Raw genomic sequence first — 22,440 nt, 5'->3', positions numbered from 1 at the left:
TGCACACCAATAACAGATCTGTTGTAAGGTTGGAATATAGAAATGCCACCCATATCTGGTATATCTAGCCTTGCGCTTTATAGCTTTATGGAAAATAAGTCTGAGGCACGACAAAAGAAATACCAACAGTTTAAAGACAGAGGTACATGCAGGTACATAGTATTCAATAGGAGCAGAAGCAAATCTAATATGTAGTACCAAACTGATCCACAAGGTGGCGCTACATACTATCGCTACCTAACAAAGTACACAGCATCATTATTTCTAAACTAAAGGGATTGTAGCATTTAATTATAATAAAGCATCACTTTAAACAGTCGTTGGGAACAGCACTACTCATATTGAGTGAAAAGAGGGTCTACAAATCACTTTTCTACAATCATTATTGTTCCTTATGTTTTTGACTCGTAATTTTTTCATTTGGAAATATACAAGTATAAAACTGTCTAGAAAAGGCTTATATGTAGAGTATGATCATAAATGTGACTTATTGCTTGAAATTAGCCAAGTGTTAATACAAGGCACTAAACCAAGCTCTGAACTGCTTTATCTACAAAAAGGACTGACATTATCATGTCAAACTCAAACATGAGTAAATCACTTGGTCCATTTTGTCATGAATTACAAAGAATGTGTTGTAAATGAAAAAGGGGCAATCCAAAATAGTGTTATCAAGCAAACAAATATTTCACTATGAGCAAAACGCCTAATCATCAGAATCTGAATCGTAAGTCTTTCCCCTTATAGTCTTCTTGTCCACTTTTTTGAAATGTGATCCTTGCTTCTTTTGGGTCTCAAAGGGTGGCTCCAACAGATTTCCACTATAACAAGAAAAACTCTTTAGTAACAGAATAAGACCCCCAAACAACCTTAGTATGTTAAATTAAACAAAATAAACTTACGTGTAATTAATAATTTCAGAACAGCCGAGTCTCCACTCCAAAGTCTCGGTGGAGAATTCATCTGTGTTACCCAGGTCAGTAAAACCAACAACATAATCTTTTGTTTTGCCATCTTTCACCAAAGCCAGAGTGGGAATGACTTTTATGCGTAGTCTTTCACACAAGAAAGGTGCTTTCTCAACATTCAGTTTCAGGAACTTGGTCTCAAGGTGCTTCTTAGCCAAAATTGCCAGGTGTTTGTCCAATATTTTACTTCTTTAAAGAAGAAAATGAATAAGCTTTAATACTTACATTGTTGATGTGTGTTTCGATAAAAGTTCCAGTGCTCATATATACACAAATACAATTAATAATACAAAGCAAAAAACTAATTTGCTTGACTTCAAATCTACATCTAGATCTGGCACATACAGAAGCTGTTCATCATGTTATTTGAGACTAGATGATAAAGCCTGCGGTGCCACGGACACAGCGGACGGGATGATAATTCTTATATACCAAAAATCCCTTTGTAAAACACATTTGGGGATTAAATACGGGTTGGGACAAATATATTCCGACCCTACAAAGTCTAAAAGGAAAATCACTAGGGCAGGGGTTCTCAAACTGTGGCCCTCCAGCTGCTGCAGGACTACATCTCCCATAATGCTCCTTCAGCTAAGGGGCTGGCCGAGGAGTATGGGAGATGTAGTCCTGCAGCAGCTGGAGGGCTGCAGTTTGAGAACCCCTGCACTAGGGTGTCACATCTATACAGGGAATAAAAACAGCATTTCCTTTGGCACTGCCTATTAGAACCTCCGCGCACGTTCCGTTTGCTAGGCGCCTCCATTTATTTATTTATTTATTTTTACTTTCCGCCTTCATCCCATTTGGCTTATTCCCCCTGCCTCTCACTCTCTCTGGTAAAGCACAGGGATACGGGGACCGAGCACCCCCAACTCCCACATAGAGATGTAACATTTCCAGAAATTTTGAAGCCATGGAAAAAACAAACCAGGTTTTTTTTCCCATGGAAAAAATGGAAATTTTCTGAAAAATTTAATTTTACAAATTTAAAATTGTTTTGTTACACTGAGAACATGAAATGAAGTGTATATAAAAGCTTCATGCTTGAAATAAAAAAATTAAGTTTTACTTTTGTTGCAAATGGAGCAATACTATATAGAGGTTATATAACCCTGTATATGTTAAGAACATTTCAACAGGTAACCCCCCCCCAACTTTCCCTCAAATGCAACAAAATAAATGAAGAAACCATCAACACAAAGACCCCCCCCCCCCAAAGGATCTCCTCTAATCGTCCTCCATGAATTGGACAGGGAGAGCAAACACAATCGCCAGGATTTGCACCCTAGCGCCTATTGCAAATGAAAAAGTGAAGTAACTGCCACTATTTGTGCATCTTTCATAAAGGTCTTCATGTTATATAGTTTGAATGCCATGTCATAAATGGATTATTTATCATTGTAAACGAACATATTCAACACTCTATTATGTTTCAATTATTCCGGAAAGATGGCTTTGGAGAACGAAAAAAAAGTCCCCCCCCCCCCATTTCTGTTTTTTCCCATGTCTGCTATCACATACCCAATTTTTTTCTCTATTGCACACTATTCGTTCCCGCTCTATCACTCTCTGTATACCATAGGCTGAGCGTTACCCAGTTACCCAAGTCTGTCTTATTAGAGATGTAATCCCCCCCCTAAAAAATTCAGCATATGGGAAGTATTAATAGTGCTCACACAGTCCAAAACAGACCCACAAAGAATATGTTGTTAAAATAAAACAGGGTACCCCCCTTAATGATGTCATGATTTATATTTTTCCACTTGTTACACGTATACATACCTCAAGGTCGAATCTCTGTAGAAATGGCAGACAACTTTTTTGCTTTCTTTCACTTCCTGGAAAAAGTCTCTCTCGCTGGGGATTTCTCGATATTCACCATGACCCTTTGACAACCATTCCTGTGTTAAATAAAATAAAAAATTAAATTTCCAGTCTCCCAGGAAATGGATTAGAAATAAAATAAATATTAGAACTTAATCAAACGTACTTGTTTTTGTTGCTGTGCTTTTTTCAGGGCTTGCAGCCTTCTTTCCTTCAGGAGTTCCATCTCATCTTCATCAATCTTATCCAGCTTCTCCAGCTCGGCATCCAGCTGCTCCTCCATTATCTTGGCCGTCTGGAGTAACTGAGTCTCCATGACTTTTGGAAACATCCCCACAGAAGCATCACCAGCCATTTTAACGAGGCCGCTCTGAGGAGAGATGGTTAGTCGGAGTTAACAAACTCTTTATTGCTTCTAGATTACTTTTGGCACAAAAACATACTATGAACCAATAGCGTCGTTATTTGGGCCCACAACCCACATTAACAAAAGCAGTCCTTTGGGAGTAGCGTTTGCATGAGAGTTGTGGTTCTTCCTCCCCTACTCCACTGGCAGGTTTCCCCAACAGGACCGGCTGAACTGGCCCTGTATAATGCATAATTCAATGTGTGAGGCGACTGAAGAGATCTCACCGACTTAACTACGCATTACACTCTGCCACAGAAGCGCACTGGGGTTGGACCTTCATAATGCGAAGGCGAGGAGCTGAAACGAAATTTCTTAAACAAGGTCTCCTGGCAACTTTCCCCTTGGTGAATAAACCCCTATACATCGCAAATAATGTATAGTTAAATCAGTTTCTTCAAAGTCTCTTCCCACATTAAATGATGCATTATACAGGGCCGGCTCAGCCCTTCAGGTTGGACAAACCTGCTGGTGTCCGCCGAACATACTGGATAGTGAAGAGAGGGAGCCGAAACATGTAATTCAGCTGCATTTGGGATAAGTCAAGAGCTTCAAAGAATATTTTACATTTCACTGTACTCAGGACTGTTCAAAACACAAGCATCGCCTTCTACGAAGATGGGAGTTTTTGTTGGATGTTCCGAGAAACACTCTTATTGCGAATAACGAGCAGCCAAATCATGACAGAACGTTTCACAATCCCATACGTACCGCGATTCGGAATGTATCAAACCTCAGCAAACACTACAGCGAGGATCATACGTCATCCAGGAGCTAAAATAAGACGTCATACAAATTGATGGATAGAACGGTACATAATGGGCAGAAAGCGATCAGAGCCCCAAGCAGCTGCGTGATCAGCCGTTGCGTGCATACAGCGGGATAGGAGGGCGGTACCCGCTCTTCACCATGACAATGAACCATAGCTTCCGTACGTCTCGCAATGGCAGGAGACACCGCGGTGTATAATAAAAACACAACGGGCTGGGGCCCTCCAGCTGCTCGCAGCGACTACAACAAACAGCAGTGAGCGCACATAAAGCTGAACACGGGCGTTACACGAACACGCGTGTGAAGGGGGCAGCGCTGTGCCGAGGCCGCAATGCTAATATGTTTTATATAACACGACCGCCGCGCTATAACGCAAGATAAAAAAAAACCCTCATAACTCGTATCATTACTCATACGCGTAAGAAAGCGGTCCGTGACTGACTACCTGTCCGTTGAAGAGGCGACTATTTCCCGGGTCTCTCCCACTTACACTAGCAACTGTCACACCAGGAGCGCTTCTCTACCAACTGCGTCACCTGCGGCAACATTAGTGGGAGGTGCCGCGCAGAGTGCTAAATCCAGAGACACAATGTCACATTATCGTAATGTCGCCTAGAACTGTTTTGCTTAAAGCGACCTTTACATATGCTTCATGCTTTTTTTATAAAAGATTCTTGCACCCCGGTTACACGTCGCTTACCTTTAAAGTTTAGATTTAGTGTATTCGGTCTTTATTGCTTATGTCTTAATGAATCATGCCCTATATTACTCCACGCCTTGTTTACATTGTAAAGCTTTAATCGAGTGTCATACGATTAAAGACGCCGTAGAAACCACTTTTCTGGAGTGAACTTATGTACCTTCGCCCAAAAAATGTAACGTAATAAACATTTTAAAAGGTGTCTACAGGTGTGTCTTTCACCATCCACAATGTGTCGGTTCTGATGGAAAGTCTCGAGGCGCCATCTTTGATTGTGGAAAATTAACCATAGCAGCCAGATTTTGCGGCGGTTTTACACATATGTTGCATGTTTTACGATTGTTACGTGCGCTAAACAGGTTGTGTTAATACTCACAACTAAATCACACGAACAATACGAACTGCATTTTATTATAATGTTAAACAAGATTGGAAAACCCATCAGACTACGAGGCCGCTAAGGCATGATGGGAGTTGCAGTCCACATGATGGTTCATTTTTGCACGCGAGAGCTTTCATGATCATACACATGTCGGTGACCCATTTCCCGTTTTGCATGGTGCGAAGTCAATTAGTGCGCTAGCTATACGCTGACAATAACACACAGCACCGAACACTCGCACGCACACCAATTTACAATGGACGTGCTCAGACATCCTGTGAAGTGCGCAGCAAACGTGCGTCTATACAGCGGCTTCTGATTGGACTACGAGGTGCGCGTGACGTAAGGGGTCATGGGTTCAGGCACATGCTCATGCGCGTAGCTACGAGGAGGCGTAACTTTTGCTCACCATATGCAGCACGGTGAAGGAGTCGGGGGTTGCGTGTGTTCTGGACAACTGAGAAGCGAGAACCATGGGGAAGAAACAGAAGAGCAAGACCGAGGATAGGTAACTGTACTTAAGAATTATTGACGCAAATGACCCCTTACTTCGTATAGACAAAAAGGCCTGTGAGCGGCCATAGGCTGTATCTAAAGAGGTGGGCCTTCAGGCAGCCTTATCATCTGTGCCGGCAGAGGTGTATATCGGCAGCGGCTGAAAAAAATGGACTCCTATGGTCTTTATTTTTTAGGCCCAGAGTGAGATTAATGACGGCATCATTTGTTGTATAAAGAAAACAGGCTTCGGTATAGATACGTATGTGCTGCGAGTGCACGGGGATCAGGCACGCATCATGTATGATACAAAGCGAGGTCCATGCTAAATACATACTGGATTAGTGTAGTGTAGTGTAGTGTAGTGTAGTGTAGTGTAGCCCTGCATCCTGTGATGTGACGAGACCCCCACATACAGGCATCCTCCTTTTGTATGTACAATTAATACTCCCATTTGTGTGATTGCATTCTAGAACTTGAAAAGCCCCAGATATGGTGTATTAAGCCTGATTTTTTTTTTTTTATTTTTTTTTTATGGCTTTTGTATAAAAGAGAGATTTTTTAAATGATGAGCCTTGGATTTTGCTTGGCTCTTACTGCCTCTTAGACTGGAAATCGTTACAGAAGACGTCCCCCAAACATTAAACCTGTACCTGCGTGGATGACCCGCGGGGTGCCGTTGCCCGTAACGAGGAGTAACTCTTTTTGCTATGACATTTTAGGAAGGGAGCCATTGCTGTAGGTCGTGTTCAATGAAATGCATGTTAAGATGTGGAATAAGGCTGGATGTGTTTCTGGCGGGTACAAGCATTGTTAGAACTGTTTATCTTAAGCATCGGTAATGTGGAGGCAGGAGATCTGTGGGACACCCTTGGATAAAGTTCTTATTTTGCATTCTATTGGATTAAATAGGCACTTGAAAGGGTTAACTGGATGGATTCTTTTCAGCCTACTGTTTAACTTGCTATCGGTCTTTCTATTTAGATTGAATGAAATTGATTGTTGTCGCTATTCACAGGGAAACTGCTTTTTTAATGCTGTCCTGAGCAAGTCTGCTTGACTTTCTGCATTAATCCAGTATGATTTTATTAACCCCGTGTGTTAAATGAGTCTTGTCTAAAAGGCCTTTTTGTGTACAGCCTTTTAAGCTTCCACTTACCTGGATTTCCAGTACACATTTGTAAGCCGCTTGTCAGCGTTGGCAAGGCTTAGTCTACCAAGTTGCCTTTCGCTCCCAGATGGAGACGAAGCTCCCCGGGTCTGCTGGCGTTTGGGTGTCAGAATTCCAAACAGCAGATCATCAGAGCCGTTGGCGAGAAACCTGTACTGTTGTCAAAACGCAGTTAAACAGACAAGATTCGTTGTGAAAATGTACTTTCCAACATTTATCATCTGTTACCTTAATATATGTGTTCATTTTTAACGCAATCATTTTTGGGCCAAAATGAAGGAAACGCAATTTCTGTTTTAACGTTTGGATTTCATGATTGCAATCCTCAGATCAATATTAACAATATTACTCGGCAAAGGCTCCGAGCAGCGTGTCCCAGGCACAGGCTTTTCTGTTATTAAGTCAAGACATGCGCGATTGAGTTACTTGCCTGTGCTAGTGTCGGACGAGCTGTGTAGGGGCAGTCCTTGTAAAAAGGCTTAGCGGCCGGCATGACGCGTGAAGCTCTGTGTTGTAATGACATCATGCAGGGACTAATTGCTGTGACAGATATACATAAATACTTATCAGGCTACCAACAAATAAAATCCAGGAGCTATGAAAGGCACCAGATCTTTATTCGCCAACAACAAATATAATGAAATAAAACACTAATTAATACAGTTTATTTAGGACGTACTTTATTCACCATGCAGACCTCATCGTCCATAACACTTGGCTGTGCAGACTGTCCCTAATCCAGATAACTGTCTTTGTTGCGATCTCACTAGGCGCAAGAGAATTTCACCCAATCACCTGATATTTTATTTTAAAAGCAATTGTCCTATTCAGATTTACTTATTCATGTAATAGATACCGTGGCTTTATGGGCCGAGTTAACTGTGTATAGCAGGAGCTGCCTGCCTGCATGAAACGGTGCCTCCGCATTCTCTGTTTCTTTAGATGAAGTCTGAGTTGTCTGAGATTTTTTTTCCCTCTATGAGCAGGTCTGGGGAAATTGTAGCCCCAAAGAGAAGCAACTGTGAAGACATGATCAATGCTAAAGTCCTTGTTTGAATCCGCTACGAGTCAGTACATTATGCACATAGGTCTGTTCTTCTTTGGCCGGTTGTGAAATATGCCTTTCTTGCTATTAAGCAGCAGGTGTTTTGGTGCCTATTAGATAAGAAGTGTTCCGGAAAGGGAAAAAGCCGTGTATTTCCGTTTGGTTGGCTAGTTAATGCGAGCAGGTCCTCGTCGGCTGCTGAATAGACAGCATGCACCCTTCTGGAATGAATGGCGTTTACAAAGATAAGCCCAGTTTCTGATTAGCAGAGTTTGCTCTTTCAAAAACCAAGCAGTGGTGTACCAGGTGGGCTTATATATGTACTTAATATATAACTTATATATAATATATACACATTATAAAAGACTTTTGCTATCTTTTTATGGCTTACTTTGCCTTCTGGTGCATGTTTTCACAGGTTCCTTACAGGGATCCTCCAAAATGTTGTCTAGTATTTTAGCTTCATAGCAGTGTTGTGAAATTGTGCCTTTATGATACATTGAAGGATCATTAAGCATAATAATCCAACCTATTTCTTACATTTCTATCATAATAAGCAGTTTCGTTGCCATAAAAGTACGCTTCTTTGTTAAACATGGAACAGCCGCTTTTGTCTCCCATTTTTTTATCTTTAATAAATGACCTTTTTATTACGTTTTGTACAGATCTGACTGATGTCGCGTTTCAAACAATTATCCTTTTGTCACATCTTGATTTCCTTCCATTAAAGTTCCAAGGATGATGTCGACCTTGACGCCCTTGCCGCAGAAATTGAGGGAGCAGGAGCCTCCAAAGACCAGAAAACAAAAGGAAAGAAGAAGAAAGACAAGAAGAAGCAAGATTTTGAGTAAATAATCATTGTGATTAAATTTTTTTAAAGCCATGTGTTTTTTGGGGGGTTCTTGTGTGTATAATTTCAATATGTTTGTTCATTTGCAGCGAAGATGACATCCTGAAGGAATTGGAAGAGTTGTCTATGGAAACACAAGGTGACAAAGGAGATAAAGATGTCGAGGGAAAGGTAAATCTCCATAACAGGCCTAAGTGAAAGAAGATGCTGGTATTTAGTTTCTAAGATACTTAGGATTTCTTCTACAAATGTTATCGTTTTTCTTTTTATTCACACTAGCCCGTGCAACATGGCTAGTGATCAGAGAGTAACTACAAACGATCTATTTCCATTCCCTATTTTCACTGCAATCAATGTAGTTGATCTCACAGCGATTAAGAAGCAGGGCTCTGCAGTCCTGATAACAATATGGGGGTTTAGCCTGTGTGAAGGGGGTCATCAGGGATCCCAGCAGGGTCTGTGCAGACTCTGGGGTCTCTACTACGATTGCACCTCTGCAGAGGGTCTAACATGTTTTCTGCGGTCCTTAGGCTAGTTATTATGATTAAAACCGCAACATGTTTATCTGTTGCTGCTTTAAATCTAAGTTCTAATAGTCACTGTATTTGTTCTACTTGACTACCGCTGAACACTTACTCCTATTAATGTATGGAAGATCTGCTAAAACATCTGTTAACCTAGCCAATTGCCAGTATACAAAGCATTAGATCAGGATCGCCATAAATTAACAGTCCAGTTAGCGTTTTTCTTCTGGTAGGAGTGTTAATACGTTTCTGGCTATTGTATTTCAAAAGCAGGAAACCGTTGAGCCTTTTCTCCCAAAACAAGACAAAAAAAAGAAAGCTAAGAAAGTTCAGAAAGCCAGCGATGACGAGGATAATATCGATGAAATGGAGAGCAAAAATGCTAAATCCAAAAAAGCAGAGAAACCCAAAATGTCTGAGACCGATGACGATGACGAGCCTTTTATTAATTTGAAGAAAACAAAAGGAAAAAATCAGGCTTCTAAAAAGCCTCCGGTTTCTGAGGTGGCAAAGGATGAAGGTAAAGACAAGGAGAAAGCAGAAAACACCGGTGACAGTGACGAGGAATCTGATGACTTCGGCCAAGGCAAGAAAGGGCAGAAGAAAAATCAGAAGACCAAGCCTGCGCCTAAGGCTGAAAGTGGAGACGAAGAAGGAGAGTTCAAAATAAAGACTGCTGCCCAGAAGAAGGCTGAAAAGAAAGAGAGGGAGAGGAAGAAACGAGAGGAGGAGAAAGCCAAGCTTAAAAAACAGAAAGAAAAGAACGAAGCAGAAGGGGAAAAAGAGCCAACAGAGACTGTCAAGAAAGGAGAGGAAGTCATTATTCCCAAAAATGAGGCAAAAGATGCAGCAGCAGTAGAACCAGAAGTTGACTTGGAGCCTGATGGTATGTATACGGTGGCCGGTCAGTGTGATCCTGTTCTGATACCTGCATTCCGGTGTGTGTGTATATTTGTATGTGTATATATATATATATATGTGTGTATATATATGTATATGTATGTATATGTATATGTATGTATATATATATATGTATATATATATATATATGTATATGTGTGTGTGTGAGAGAGCCAATAATTGCCCTCTGCTGTTGTGCCTGCATGCACCTTTTCCGGTTATTGGTAGAAACGTAGAATTTGATGGGGTCTGGTCTGACCATTATTCCTGCTTTATGGACTCTCAAACCTTTATCATTCCTAAGTCTTGTCTGAGGCACGTGGGTATGGGAATGTATCCCATGTATGATTAAATTCCCGTATTGTATTTAAGTAACACACCAGGCATTGTGTGCACTTTAATGCATATGATAACTGAGAGGTTGCTTTTAAATTTACTGGGTATCACCCCTGCAAATAAATTGGGAATTTCTGCAGAATCATCCTATATGTACTTGCACACCACTGTCTACCACTGCTGCTGGGAGGCTTTTCCCACTTTGTACTGCTGAATTTCTTGAGGAGACGCTGTGCTACTGACAAACAACAAAAGAGATGCAATGCAGAGTTTTACTTTAATGGGATTAGCTTTGGGAACAGAAGTCATTTATTTACAAAGGAATAAAAATGATACATTTATATTAAATGTGGTGTGTAACATGTCTGAGTAATATTGAACTATCGCTTAACCCCCAATATTCACAGATGACGATGGTGACAAGAAGAAGAAAGACAAAAAGAAGAAGAAAGGAGAGAAAGAAGAAAAGGAGAAGAAAAAGGGTCCCAGTAAAGCAGCTGTTAAAGCCATGCAGGAAGCCTTGGCTAAAATGAAAGAGGAGGAGGAAAGGATCAAGAGGGAGGAGGAGGAGCGCCTGCGGCGAATTGAGGAGCTGGAAGCCAAGCGTCTAGAGGAGGTAAGTCTGAGAATAAAACTTCCATAAATACTTAATAACCCATTAGCCATAATCCAGAAATTTGTGTTATAGCTATTTTGCTTTGACTATCCCAGCTGCCAGTTGCTATGAAAACTGTGGCAGAGGGTGTCCAGGTTTTTTTAAGGATGAATGTTTAAGATTAAACACTTTTATCTCAGGAACGTCTGGAGCAAGAACGGAAAGAGAAGAAGAAACAGAAAGAGAAGGAGAGAAAGGAGCGTCTGAAAAAGGAGGGAAAGCTGCTGACCAAAGCCCAGAGGGAGGCCAGAGCTCGTGCAGAAGCTACCCTCAAAGTCCTTCAAGCTCAGGGTATGTCACTAAACGTATAGCTAGTGATCTCATTATGATTAACATTTAATAAAAGCAAAAAAAAAAGTCTTATTGAAGGATCTAGCATCTCAGCTTTCATTTTTGTCCATCGTGGGCTTCTGTTCAATCTTGAGCCTTGATAAGTGTTTCTTTGTGTTGCTCTTTCAGGGATTGAGGTGCCATCTAAAGATTCTGTGCCAAAGAAAAAGCCAATTTATATAGACAAGAAGAAAAAGAAGCCACAGCAGCAATCTCAGACTAAAGAAGGTGAATCATTTTACTATTTACCGTTTATAATATATATATATATATATATATATATATATATATATATATATATATATATATATAAATTTGTCCCATTGTCGATGCATTTTGGCATGACAGGGGTGCTGTATGGTATCCTATTTTAAACACTATATTTTGTGTCCCCCTACTAGAGCCAATGGAAGTTACTTCTCCTGTAGCAGAAATTGTAGTACCACCAGTACCCGAAAAGGAGGCTACCACAGCTCTCGGAGAGCCACCTGGTTAGTAGTATTCCATTTTTTTTTTTTTTTTTGCAGGAGGAAGCATAACATTTTACTGCTCCCTTCTAAAGGCATTAAAAGTGGACCTGTCAATCCACAAATGTGTGAATGACAGGATCCATTCCAGGGAACCATGACATGACACACGTGTGTTTATATATGCATGAGCGACCGCCACCAAAACACTACTTGGGGAAATAAACTCTTTATTAAGTTTTGTGTTATTTTAATTTTGCCGTTTTGGATGGGGTGGAGTCCTGCTGGGGCACCAAGCATTTGAGTGCTGCCTAACATGAGGATTGAAGGACATGAAGAGGTTGTGATTTCATATTCTACTTTTTACCTTTTTTTATTATACCAATCAGAGTCCCACAACCCTTGGTTCATAAATCATTGGACATCCTGTACAAAACATCTTTAACGTTCCAAACTGTTTTGTTAACTACAAATGTATAACAAGATAAAAGACAGGTATTGGGTATTGCAACCCACCAACAGTGAGCGGAGCAACAGAATATAAACATAACTCACCCCAATGGGTTATGTAGAATAAATGACAAAAATAAAAAGGATAATATTGCACTCTGTATGATAAAATATAGCTGCTTTTTCTTAATGTATAAAAAAAACTCACGTTCTGATGAGTCGGACAAAGACTGACTCAAAGCATCAACGCCTGGTGTGATTAGGGATCACACACCCAACTGTATTTGAATGGAAATGTCTACAAATGGATAAAATCACATAGAGCATTATTGCAACACATCAGAAATGGAAAAGAAAAAGGTGGCTACAGTTAGCGTCTCACCTTGCCTAGAGCCTGTAACCTGGCTCCAGTGATAAAGAACACTGTACTGACTTAGGGCAGTACTCCCCCTTTAAGGTGATGGACAGCAGAGTGGATCCAGCAGAGTGTATGGAGTATATGTATATAAATATAATATAAAAAGTGATGTAAAATGTAGAATAAATACTTTATTACATAAATTACACCACTATCTTAAAATATACTCCTTTTAAGTGTCTCTGTGAGTCCTTCGATACGCGTTTCGCCTGTGGGCTTCCTCAAGCATAACAAATTGTATTTTTATATAGTAGTAGTCTTTTGCATACCAATCATAACGTGTGCAGGGAGTCATCTTGAACGTTCTGTGGAACATCAGGGAGTTTGTCTTGACTCTATACAAACGGGCATTTTTTCATAACTTTTTCTTATTCGACTTACTCTCAACCATTCAAATATTTATTTTTACCTTCACTATTATAAAAGTCCTATTAGAATAAGGACCCGCTATTCCTTATAATCCCGGTAGGCATCTCCTGCAGGATGGGCTGAGCTGGGCATGCGTAATGCTTCTCATGGTAGGGATTTATTAAAGGTTCGTTCTATTTTCTCGGTAATATCAGAAGCATAGCCTTTTGTGATGTTGGTGCTCCATGTAAAGTATATTACGAGTTAGTGGCTTTTTCAATTCTGCAATACGCTGAGGCGATTTGTCCCAGATTTAATTGCCGCGCTTTTTACAGGAGACCTGAGTCGTGAGAGCGAGTCAGACCAAGAAGGTATTAAAGTGTGGTGCATAGGGGCTGATTTGCTGTGAGCTTTGCTTTTGAATGGGAAGCAGCAAGGTGCTTTTAAGTGAGCTTTGCTTGTAATGGGAAGCATTATTTAGATGCTAGCCTAGTGAAAGCCATACGGTAGCCCTTTAACCATAAGCTGCAAATGGTGGACTCATACTCCATGCAAAGAGGAATACTGGTATGCTTTCAGATTGCTGCTTATATATTAGTTGACTTGTGCAAAACCATATATAATCCCATAGCAAGGAGGAGTATGGTGCCATCAAGACTGTTTGATAGTATATTGACTGGTGGTCTTCCTGCTATGCCATTGTAGAACCCCTCTGTCCCTAAATGCATTTGGTTTGTTATAGTTGGCATGAATGTGCTCTTTGTATTAGCTTTCCTAGACTGTTGCTCAATGTAGCCTTTGTGACTTGTTTTTGGAAACAAATTTAATGAACTGTTCAGAAGTGTACTCTACACTTTTTTTTTTATTTTATTTATTTATTTTGCCGCTATTCCACTTCTTGGTGGTTCTTATCGGTTTATCGTGGTCCCTGGAAAGGGAAGTTCAGCGGGCTCGTTGCAGGGCACAATATGGGGACATGCCTTTGGATGTAAAAACATTTCCTTATGTGATGGTCACTTTTATTTTCTTTTCTAGCGATGGAAGAGGATGCAGGTGTGGATGACTGGGAAGCTATTGTTAGTGATGATGAAAAGGAGAAAGGTTTGTACTGACTCGTATTTTTACTTTTAGAACATTTTACATTTAAGTGACACAACCAAAATTACAACAAGGTTAATTACCGAAGCTTGTTTTGCATTTGGTATCAGTATTGCTAAAAAGTAGGCCTAAACATAGATGTGAAAAGATAACTTCTGAATCCTAAAACCACTGTGTGCAATTGTTCTATATAGAGACAAAAACAGTCCACATAGAAGTTCAGGAGAAAAATCAAGATGAGGAGGATGAGGAAGAGGATGAAGATGAGGAGGATGAGGGAGAAAGTGAGGAAGAAGATGAAGATGAGGGTGATAGCGATGCTAGTGATGAAGGAAAGTCTTCAGACGACAAGCCTGCTGTCTCTCAGACTGTCACTCCAAAGCATGCCGAAAAAAAAGCAAGCAAAGAACTTAGCTCTGAGTCTGAGTCCGATTCTGATGATGACCGCACCAAAGAAGAGATCGCCTATGACAAGGCCAAGAGGAGGATCGAGGTAAGTGTGTCGCTTTTATAAGACTAAAAAAACATCCCGCTGCTTTTCTTACTCTGCTTCGTTAACTGGAGGTTAGTATATAACGTGCAGGAGGATGTGTCGCAGAATCCCTCTTGCTTTCGGCTATTGTGTGCCTTAAAGTGTGCATATCATGGCTGAAGTGTCCGTTTAAGGGTCATGTACGAGGATGAGCGCTTGGATTATTCCACACATGCAAGGCTTTGAGAAGCCTGTTGTAGTTTGAAATACTCCAATATAATGTTTTCTCATACTCTATGAAATACTATAGCGTTATACCACAAGCCTTGTTATCTATTGGCTTTGAGGTAACGTTAAAAAAAAAAATGAACACTTCTAATTTGTATGTTCGTTTCTGATTTCCATACCAGCAGCATGCAGTGTTTTTGTTGCCAAATGTAGTAAAATATTATAGTTTATCATACAATTAGTTTTTAGGTTGTCTATTGTTTGTTAACCCCCTCCCTCCTTTTTTTTTCTTCGTTCTAGAAACGACGTTTGGAAAATCAGAAAACTGTAAATACGGAAAAGCTCCGTTCACCGGTTATATGTGTACTTGGACACGTAGACACAGGAAAGACGAAAATCCTAGACAAGGTATATTTCTTTATTTCAATTTTTTTTTCTTATAATGTTAACGTAGTAATGAACAGACCCCATGTCAAGATTGATATTGACATTTTAGAGTTCAAGGAAGGGCTGCTAAATTGCTGGATAATTTGCTGGATAAACATTTTCTGGAAATATATACTGCTTGGAGAATAGAGACAGATGTGATAGAAACATTTTACACAACAGGCTTTAACCGTACAGGAGGGATGTTTTATTTCAAACAATGAGAGATTATAACAAAGGGTCATTCTACAGCTAAAGGGTCAGAGGCTTAGACGTAACGCAAGTGGAAGTGGTTAATACAGCGAGAGAATTTATACGTGCATTGGATAGGCCAATGGTCAAAGTGAGTATAAGAGAAGACCGAGGACCAGTAAAGCATGAGTGTACACAATAGAATAATGGGCAGGTTAGGTGGGGTGAGTGGTTCTTATCTACTGTCTAATTCTGTGCTTCTAAAAGAGGTGCTGGTGTATAGATGGTTTTCATATTTAAAGCAAACCGTGCTCCCCAAAGTAACAAACGGAAATCTTTTCCACACAGCTTAGACACACAAATGTCCAAGATGGAGAAGCAGGTGGCATCACCCAGCAGATCGGGGCAACCAATGTGCCCTTGGACGCCATTAAAGAACAGACTAAGATGGTTAAGAATGTAAGCATGCTTTTCCTTTTTGTCATTTGATCTTGAGGCTAGCACGACAATAATCACAAGCCATCAGCTCACGGTTTTGTTGAGTTTCCATAGTCTAAATTGTCATATTTAATTTAGTTTGACAGGGAGACCATGAAGATTCCAGGCATGCTGATCATTGATACTCCAGGCCACGAGTCATTCAGGTATTTAAACACAGACCTATATCAGTTTTGTATCAGGTGGCTTTGCTGATTTACCACACACATGCGTTTTATTAACTGTGTAAGCTGTAATACGTCGGAGAAGCACAAGCACTTTACACACCGGTCATGGACGAACTTTTTGTTTGTGTGACAGACCAGTGATAACACAATTATTTTTATGGATAATGGCAGTATCATTAAATGTCTAAACTTGTCTGGCAAGACTCTCCTTTAGGACTGGTTGAGGTATCTGTTCAGAATGCAGTTACTGGGGCGAGATGAAACATTTATCAGCAGCTCTCCTGCATCCAAAGTAAAAAAAAATAAATAACATTATAAAGCATGGTGGATGTCCATTCATCTTTAACTTTTTTTACTGGTCATGGCTGCATACTGTACTGTGCTTATATAGGCTTTATATTAACCATAATTTTTTTTGTAGATAAGTAGAATAGACTCATTAACATATTATTTTGCTCTCCTCAATCTGTAGTAACCTGAGGAACCGTGGAAGTTCACTTTGTGACATTGCCATTCTTGTTGTGGATATCATGCATGGATTGGAGCCGCAAACCATTGAGTCTTTAAACTTGCTGAAGAATAAGAAGTGCCCTTTCATTGTGGCCCTAAACAAAGTAAGCTTGTTGGAGTTTTGTCTGCAAAATAACTTACAGATATGTACCTCCTGCTATGAGTCTCGTACTTGGATGCAGTAATGCGTTCAAAGCTAAGGCTTCTCAACCTGCTGAACATTTGCTTTTTTTCCCTTTAGATTGATCGTCTCTATGACTGGAAGAAGAGTCCAGACACCGATGTGTCTGCAACATTAAAGAAACAAAAGAAAAACACAAAGGATGAGTTTGAGGAGCGTGCCAAGGCCATCATTGTTGAATTTGCCCAACAGGTAGACCTTTTATGAGTTTTAAAGTCGGTGCTTTCTAGTTTTTACTTGTGCTTTGGAATAGATCTCCAGTTTTTATGGAATTGCTGCTAAAATAATTGTCACGCTGTGGTTATGTCAGAGGCGCATTTCAATCCTGACTTGCATATTTATTAAGATAGTCGATATTTGGATTGCTACAAATGTAATTGGCTGCAATGTGACACATTTTTTCCTTTGCTTTAAAGGGTTTGAATGCTGCTTTGTTTTACGAAAATAAAGACCCGCGTACGTTTGTGTCTCTGGTACCTACCTCAGCCCACACTGGAGATGGTATGGGGAATCTGATCTCTCTCCTTGTCGATCTGACCCAGAACATGCTCAGTAAAAAACTGGCCCAATCAGAAGAGTTGAGAGCTCAAGTGATGGAGGTAAGGGACCGCCGGCTTTTATATGTTTATTTCTAATGTTTATAAAACTGCTTTAACATCATTTTCATATTTGTCTTATAACTTTAATTTGTTTGTTTTGCAACCAATGCTGGCTTTTTTCCCTTCTGGATTACAAAAAACACTCAGTTGTAAACGTACTTGATGGTTGTGCTTTTGCCGGTCCTAAAGCTCAGTTTACTTTTCTTAGGTAAAAGCTCTCCCAGGCATGGGCACAACTATAGATATTATACTAATCAATGGACGTCTAAGAGAAGGAGACACGATTATAGTTCCAGGAGTGGAAGGTCCAATTGTAACACAGATTAGAGGTCTCTTGCTACCTCCGCCTATGAAAGAATTAAGAGTGAAGGTAAAATACTGGATGGTTTTTTCCTCTTTATGATTCAAAAAGCTAATGAAATCAACTTAAATAATCTGTCATGGATTTGTAATTATAGAACACGTTTTTCTTTTTCATCATATTGCGTGTGCTAGAACAAGGTCATATGGATGAAAAGGCAATAAAATTTGTTTTTTGCAGAATCAATATGAAAAACACAAGGAGGTTGAAGCAGCGCAGGGTGTGAAGGTCCTTGGAAAGGACTTGGAGAAAACCCTGGCTGGTTTGCCAGTTCTGGTGGCTTATAAGGATGATGAGATACCAGTACTAAAAGTAAGTAGCAAAATGTAATTACAGCAAAATAATACGCACGTCCCATGTCTGTAAAGCATTGCTTTCTTTGGAATAAGGCCTAATACTGTATTGTTTATAGGATGAATTGATCCATGAACTGAAGCAGACTCTGAATGCGATCAAGTTAGAAGAAAAGGGTGTTTACGTGCAGGCCTCCACTCTGGGGTCCCTGGAAGCACTGCTGGAATTTCTGAAGACATCTGAAGTCCCAGTAAGTTCTATATCGTGAAAATGCTTGTGACAGAGCAAGTCTGCTTTATGATTTTTTGTACTTTTGTGTTACTGCTCAATAACGATGGCTTTCGCCTACAGTATGCTGGAATAAATATAGGCCCTGTTCATAAGAAAGATGTCATGAAAGCTTCTGTGATGTTGGAGCATGATCCTCAGTGAGTACATTTTATTCACGCAGCCTCATATGGGTCCTGTAAAGACACTTTTCACTTATGTCTTTTTTTTTCATCTTTACAGATATGCTGTCATTTTGGCTTTCGACGTAAGAATTGAACGAGAGGCCCAGGAAATGGCTGATAGTTTAGGTGTTCGCGTCTTCAGTGCTGAAATAATCTACCACCTGTTTGATGCCTTTACTAAATACAGACAAGACTATAAGAAGCAGAAGCAAGAAGAGTTTAAGTAAGTGATCTGCGTATCTGATACGGCTTACGTTTAACGTTAGGCCTGTGTTGTATTGACGTACGCAAGCTGCTCCTTGTAAGAACTACTGGTTACTTTGCCCTCTTGCATATTCACCATTAAGCTATCTTGGTTGCTAAATTAAAGGGTTCGTATGTTGTGATTTAACTTGTCAGCATACAAGTAATTCACTCACCATTGTTTCCGTCTCTTACAGGCATATAGCGGTGTTTCCATGTAAAATAAGAATCCTCCCTCAATTTATATTCAACTCTCGAGATCCGATTGTCATGGGTGTAATTGTGGAGGCCGGACAAGTGAAGCAGGGGACACCAATATGTGTTCCAAGCAAAGGTGTAAGTAACATCTAGCATATAGTGGGGCCTCACCCAGATTCCAAAAGACGTGGAAAGTGACCCATTTCTGTACTAATTTTTCCTGTACTTTGCAGTTTGTAGATATTGGGATAGTGACCAGTATTGAAATTAATCACAAATCGGTGGACACTGCAAAGAAGGGCCAGGAGGTGTGCATCAAAATAGAACCGATTCCGGGAGAGTCTCCGAAGATGTTTGGAAGACACTTTGAGGCTACAGACTTTCTTGTTAGCAAGGTAAGCATTTACATTCTGCAGCTTGACGTGAATATACTCTCTGGCACATCGGGCCTCGCGTGTCATTTTGTCTGTTGACCTGGTTCATTGGTTTCCCAGCATCTGTCTCTGAATACTCCTGTTTTGAGACTGTTTTCATTACCACCTCTGATGAAATTCCAGACACCGCATTTATACATTCTATACATGCAGATCTCATGTTTACTGGACACAGTATTTTTAACATTAATTCCTGCTGCTGATATCGCTCTTAGGACTTTCCAACAGAATTTATTTGTATACATAACCTGCATGGCTACCCCCGAGTAACTATCCCTAAAACACTTTTTTTGCTCATTTCAGATTAACCGACAATCCATTGACGCTTTAAAAAACTGGTTTAGAGATGAGATGCAGAAATCAGACTGGCAGCTCATAGTAGAGCTGAAGAAGGTGTTTGAAATCATCTAATGGCTTTCCAGCGGCAGTCACAACATGGAACTAGAATCGTACAGATGGAAGCGTTTGCTCCTTGTAGACAAAGAAGCATTGTAAGTAAAGACAGAGGAGACTAAACCTGCGGTTTGGAAGAAGAAGAAAAAAAAAAGTAGTTTAAAATTTGTTTTCCATGAGAAACCGAGAAATTTACACTGGTTTGACAGTGACAGTCAATTTTACACATCCCTACCGTTCCAATGTGCCTGCTCTCCATCTATTCACACCGTCTTATACTGGCTTCTGTTTTAAACTTGGCCCAATGTTTTACTACACAATTCCCTCAATTTTTTTACTTGTAAGACCAGTCACGCAGGTTTTGATTGCAGAGAGAAAAAAAAAAATCAGACTATAAACTTTGGATGTTTTTCGATGTAAAGAAATGAATTAAAATCATTATTTATGCAGACTCTGCTCTGCCCTGGCCCTATAGCTATCCCACGCTCCTAATGCTTTTGTGCCTATGGATTTGTTTCTTTTAAAAAAAATAGAAAATGAATTGATTGGGGTTTCTCTGTATCTGCTTTGTGTGCAAAGAAGATGTAAAATGTATTTTGGGCAGCATTTTAAGGCTTGTACAGTTCATGATGCCAAATTTATTCTATAATAACTATGACAGAGCCAGAAATAAAGTAACTGGGCAATGTAATTTGTACGTTTGTTTTTTTTTTTATGCATATGATACATTTCCCCTGTATGTCCCGTTAAAGGTGTAGACTTATTCATGCCAAGGCCAATCTGTAATGTAACACAGGAGGAGTCATTTGTGACACGTTCGGGTGGCTGCTGAGCTGCTCTGGTTTACAGTTAAGGCAATTTCTTCTGCTAATATACCGGTTTGTTATATTAACATTCCTCAAGCACATTGTAACCGCTTTGTGACTGTAGGACATACTATTCCAGCCAATAAAACCAATCAAAATAGGTGCCCAAACACCTTGTACACCAAATTAGTTCAAAAGTTCAAAGACGTAGCAGTGTAGTATGTAAGGGAGCATTTTGATCATTTTAGAAAATGTCAAAAAATATGCATAGTGGGGTATTATCTGTGCCACCTAACTTAAGTATAATAAAGTTATACTAAATGAGGAATTATACAAAAAAAAAAGTGGTTAAAAAAAAAAAGCAGCTCCAGTTGTCCTTGAGTTAATCGTATATAATTTGTGTGGATTCATACAAACCTATGCAAAGTCACAATTGGGTTAACACATTCATAGACTGTAAAATCTGCATTTTTTGTCACACCATTTAATGTTGAAATATGAGAAGTCATTCAGACTTCAGTTGGTTATAGATAGAGTGCTGCCCGCTATTGAAAATCTGTGTACAAACCCCATGATTTAGCAGGAATCTATAAACTTACTGCAAATGGGAAAGTTTACTTGGGTTGACGCTACTTGAGTAAAGAAGTCCCATTTTTTATATACACTATTTAATTTAAAAGCATTTTTTGTTCCCTTTCATATGTGCAGAGGAGGTTTTGAAAGCCACTCATCACTCTGTGCTCATACCCAGACAGTCTGAACACGCACCCAAATGGTACCACCAAGCAAAAAGTACAAAATAGACTTAGAGTTCTTTATTAAACAAGTTCGAACACTTCACTGTAAAAATCCATAAAACCTTTTATAAAACAAACATTTTGTAAATAAACCCTATCCGACAAGAAAAGAAGTTGAAACACAAAATATTTACATGCAATACTGACAAGTTTTGGCACTTCCTGAAGAAAAAAAAAAGAATGTACAAAAGAACAGTGTCAAAAAAACTATTTAAAATGACTTTTTAAAAGTTTGAGCATTGAGATCATCATGCACTTATGGCACGGTTAGTCCAGGGCATCAGGCTCTCTGCAAGGGGTTAGACGACCTTCAATGAGCTCCCGTAAGTTTGCTGTAAGACAACCTGAACGTTGTCCAGGATGAACTCGAATGCCATGTTCCACACAGACTCCACAGACTGCTGCATTAACCTGACGAAAAAGAAACGTCTTTACTGAAAATGCTCACAAGGCATGTGTTTTTTTTTGTGTGTGACGTAAATAATACGAGAGGGGGCCCATCTACACAAATAATATGGGCTATGTGGGTAACCCTGCGCCAAAACATGCTGGTGATTAATTAGTGGCTAATAAAATCTTACCCCACTAACCCAAGAACTGGCGTTTACTGCATGCCAATCAAAAAGGCTTTTTTCTTTTTGTCTTATAAAGGCAAAAAAAAAAGAACCGTGCCTGCACCTGTGTGCCGGGGAAATACCTTTTCATGTATTTTATGACCAGATCTAGCTTTTCCAAATCTTTTTCCTCTATTAAATCGGTGCAGTATTTCACCACCTGCAGAATATCTTCTTCCATGGGATCTAGTTGGAAATCAAAACACGTACAGATTTGTCATTTCAGAAAAGTTTAAAGACGTATTATCAAGTTATTTTAAACCACTGAACACCTTGTGCACCATATCCACATCACTGCAGAGCTCAGCTTTGTGGTCCGCTTAAATTTTGGCATCGGTTTTGTTAATGCATGCAGGGGGGATTCCACATGCATTTGAAACTTTACAACCCCCCAATTTAAAAGTGTCCCTGAACGTGGTATACTCGCCTCCCCTCCA

At 39.8% G+C, this 22,440-nt stretch overlaps 3 protein-coding genes across 7 annotated transcripts in view; 1 reads left to right on the top strand and 2 right to left on the bottom strand.

The window, feature by feature from the left end:
• Positions 1-663: 663 nt before the first annotated feature.
• On the bottom strand, positions 664-4,542 carry TXNDC9 (thioredoxin domain containing 9). 3 transcript variants are annotated; one of them, XM_053455157.1, is made up of 5 exons: positions 4,415-4,542; positions 2,959-3,162; positions 2,751-2,869; positions 903-1,157; positions 664-821 (listed from the first exon to the last, which is right to left on the bottom strand). In XM_053455157.1, exons 2-5 carry the CDS (start codon positions 3,145-3,147, stop codon positions 707-709), a joined length of 678 nt encoding a protein of 225 aa, XP_053311132.1. In that variant the 5' UTR covers positions 3,148-3,162; positions 4,415-4,542; the 3' UTR covers positions 664-706. The 3 variants fall into 3 exon arrangements, with proteins under 3 accessions (XP_053311132.1, XP_053311134.1, XP_053311133.1); XM_053455159.1 differs by having other exon boundaries at positions 4,460-4,523; XM_053455158.1 differs by having other exon boundaries at positions 4,412-4,512.
• Positions 4,543-5,400: 858 nt separating this feature from the next.
• Positions 5,401-20,477, top strand: EIF5B (eukaryotic translation initiation factor 5B). 2 transcript variants are annotated; one of them, XM_053455155.1, is made up of 25 exons: positions 5,401-5,559; positions 8,493-8,609; positions 8,702-8,783; positions 9,407-10,022; positions 10,780-10,988; positions 11,168-11,318; positions 11,487-11,585; positions 11,759-11,848; positions 13,376-13,411; positions 14,076-14,141; positions 14,333-14,631; positions 15,139-15,246; positions 15,805-15,915; positions 16,033-16,100; positions 16,594-16,735; positions 16,873-17,004; positions 17,229-17,411; positions 17,620-17,781; positions 17,953-18,084; positions 18,185-18,316; positions 18,418-18,494; positions 18,577-18,741; positions 18,959-19,097; positions 19,193-19,354; positions 19,697-20,477. In XM_053455155.1, exons 1-25 carry the CDS (start codon positions 5,525-5,527, stop codon positions 19,802-19,804), a joined length of 3,621 nt encoding a protein of 1,206 aa, XP_053311130.1. In that variant the 5' UTR covers positions 5,401-5,524; the 3' UTR covers positions 19,805-20,477. The 2 variants fall into 2 exon arrangements, with proteins under 2 accessions (XP_053311130.1, XP_053311131.1); XM_053455156.1 differs by lacking the exon at positions 13,376-13,411.
• A 915-nt stretch (positions 20,478-21,392) lies between these two features.
• Positions 21,393-22,440, bottom strand: part of REV1 (REV1 DNA directed polymerase) — a 30,703-nt gene continuing 29,655 nt past the window's right edge. For both annotated transcript variants that reach the window (XM_053455152.1, XM_053455154.1), the window contains 2 exons: positions 22,087-22,189; positions 21,393-21,800 (listed from right to left, as the gene is read on the bottom strand). In XM_053455152.1, coding sequence (XP_053311127.1) covers positions 21,689-21,800; positions 22,087-22,189 — 215 coding nt within the window. In that variant the 3' untranslated portion in view covers positions 21,393-21,688. The remainder of the gene's footprint in view (positions 21,801-22,086; positions 22,190-22,440) is intronic.

This window comes from Spea bombifrons, chromosome 2, assembly GCF_027358695.1.
Source record: "Spea bombifrons isolate aSpeBom1 chromosome 2, aSpeBom1.2.pri, whole genome shotgun sequence".
Classification (NCBI taxonomy): Eukaryota; Metazoa; Chordata; class Amphibia; order Anura; family Pelobatidae; genus Spea; species Spea bombifrons.
Note: the sequence above shows the minus strand (reverse complement) of the source record. Positions and strands in the feature narration are given on the sequence as shown.

Coding starts and splice junctions, on each gene's coding strand:
- TXNDC9 (XM_053455157.1), bottom strand. CDS start 3,147: ATGGCTGGTGATGCTTCTGTGGGGATGTTTCCAAAAGTCATGGAGACT. Junction 1,158..2,750: donor TACAGAGATTCGACCTTGAG/GTATGTATACGT, acceptor TCTTCTTTAAAG/AAGTAAAATATTGGACAAAC. Junction 822..902: donor TCTGAAATTATTAATTACAC/GTAAGTTTATTT, acceptor TTCTTGTTATAG/TGGAAATCTGTTGGAGCCAC.
- EIF5B (XM_053455155.1), top strand. CDS start 5,525: ATGGGGAAGAAACAGAAGAGCAAGACCGAGGATAG. Junction 18,085..18,184: donor ATGAGATACCAGTACTAAAA/GTAAGTAGCAAA, acceptor TATTGTTTATAG/GATGAATTGATCCATGAACT. Junction 19,098..19,192: donor TATGTGTTCCAAGCAAAGGT/GTAAGTAACATC, acceptor TGTACTTTGCAG/TTTGTAGATATTGGGATAGT.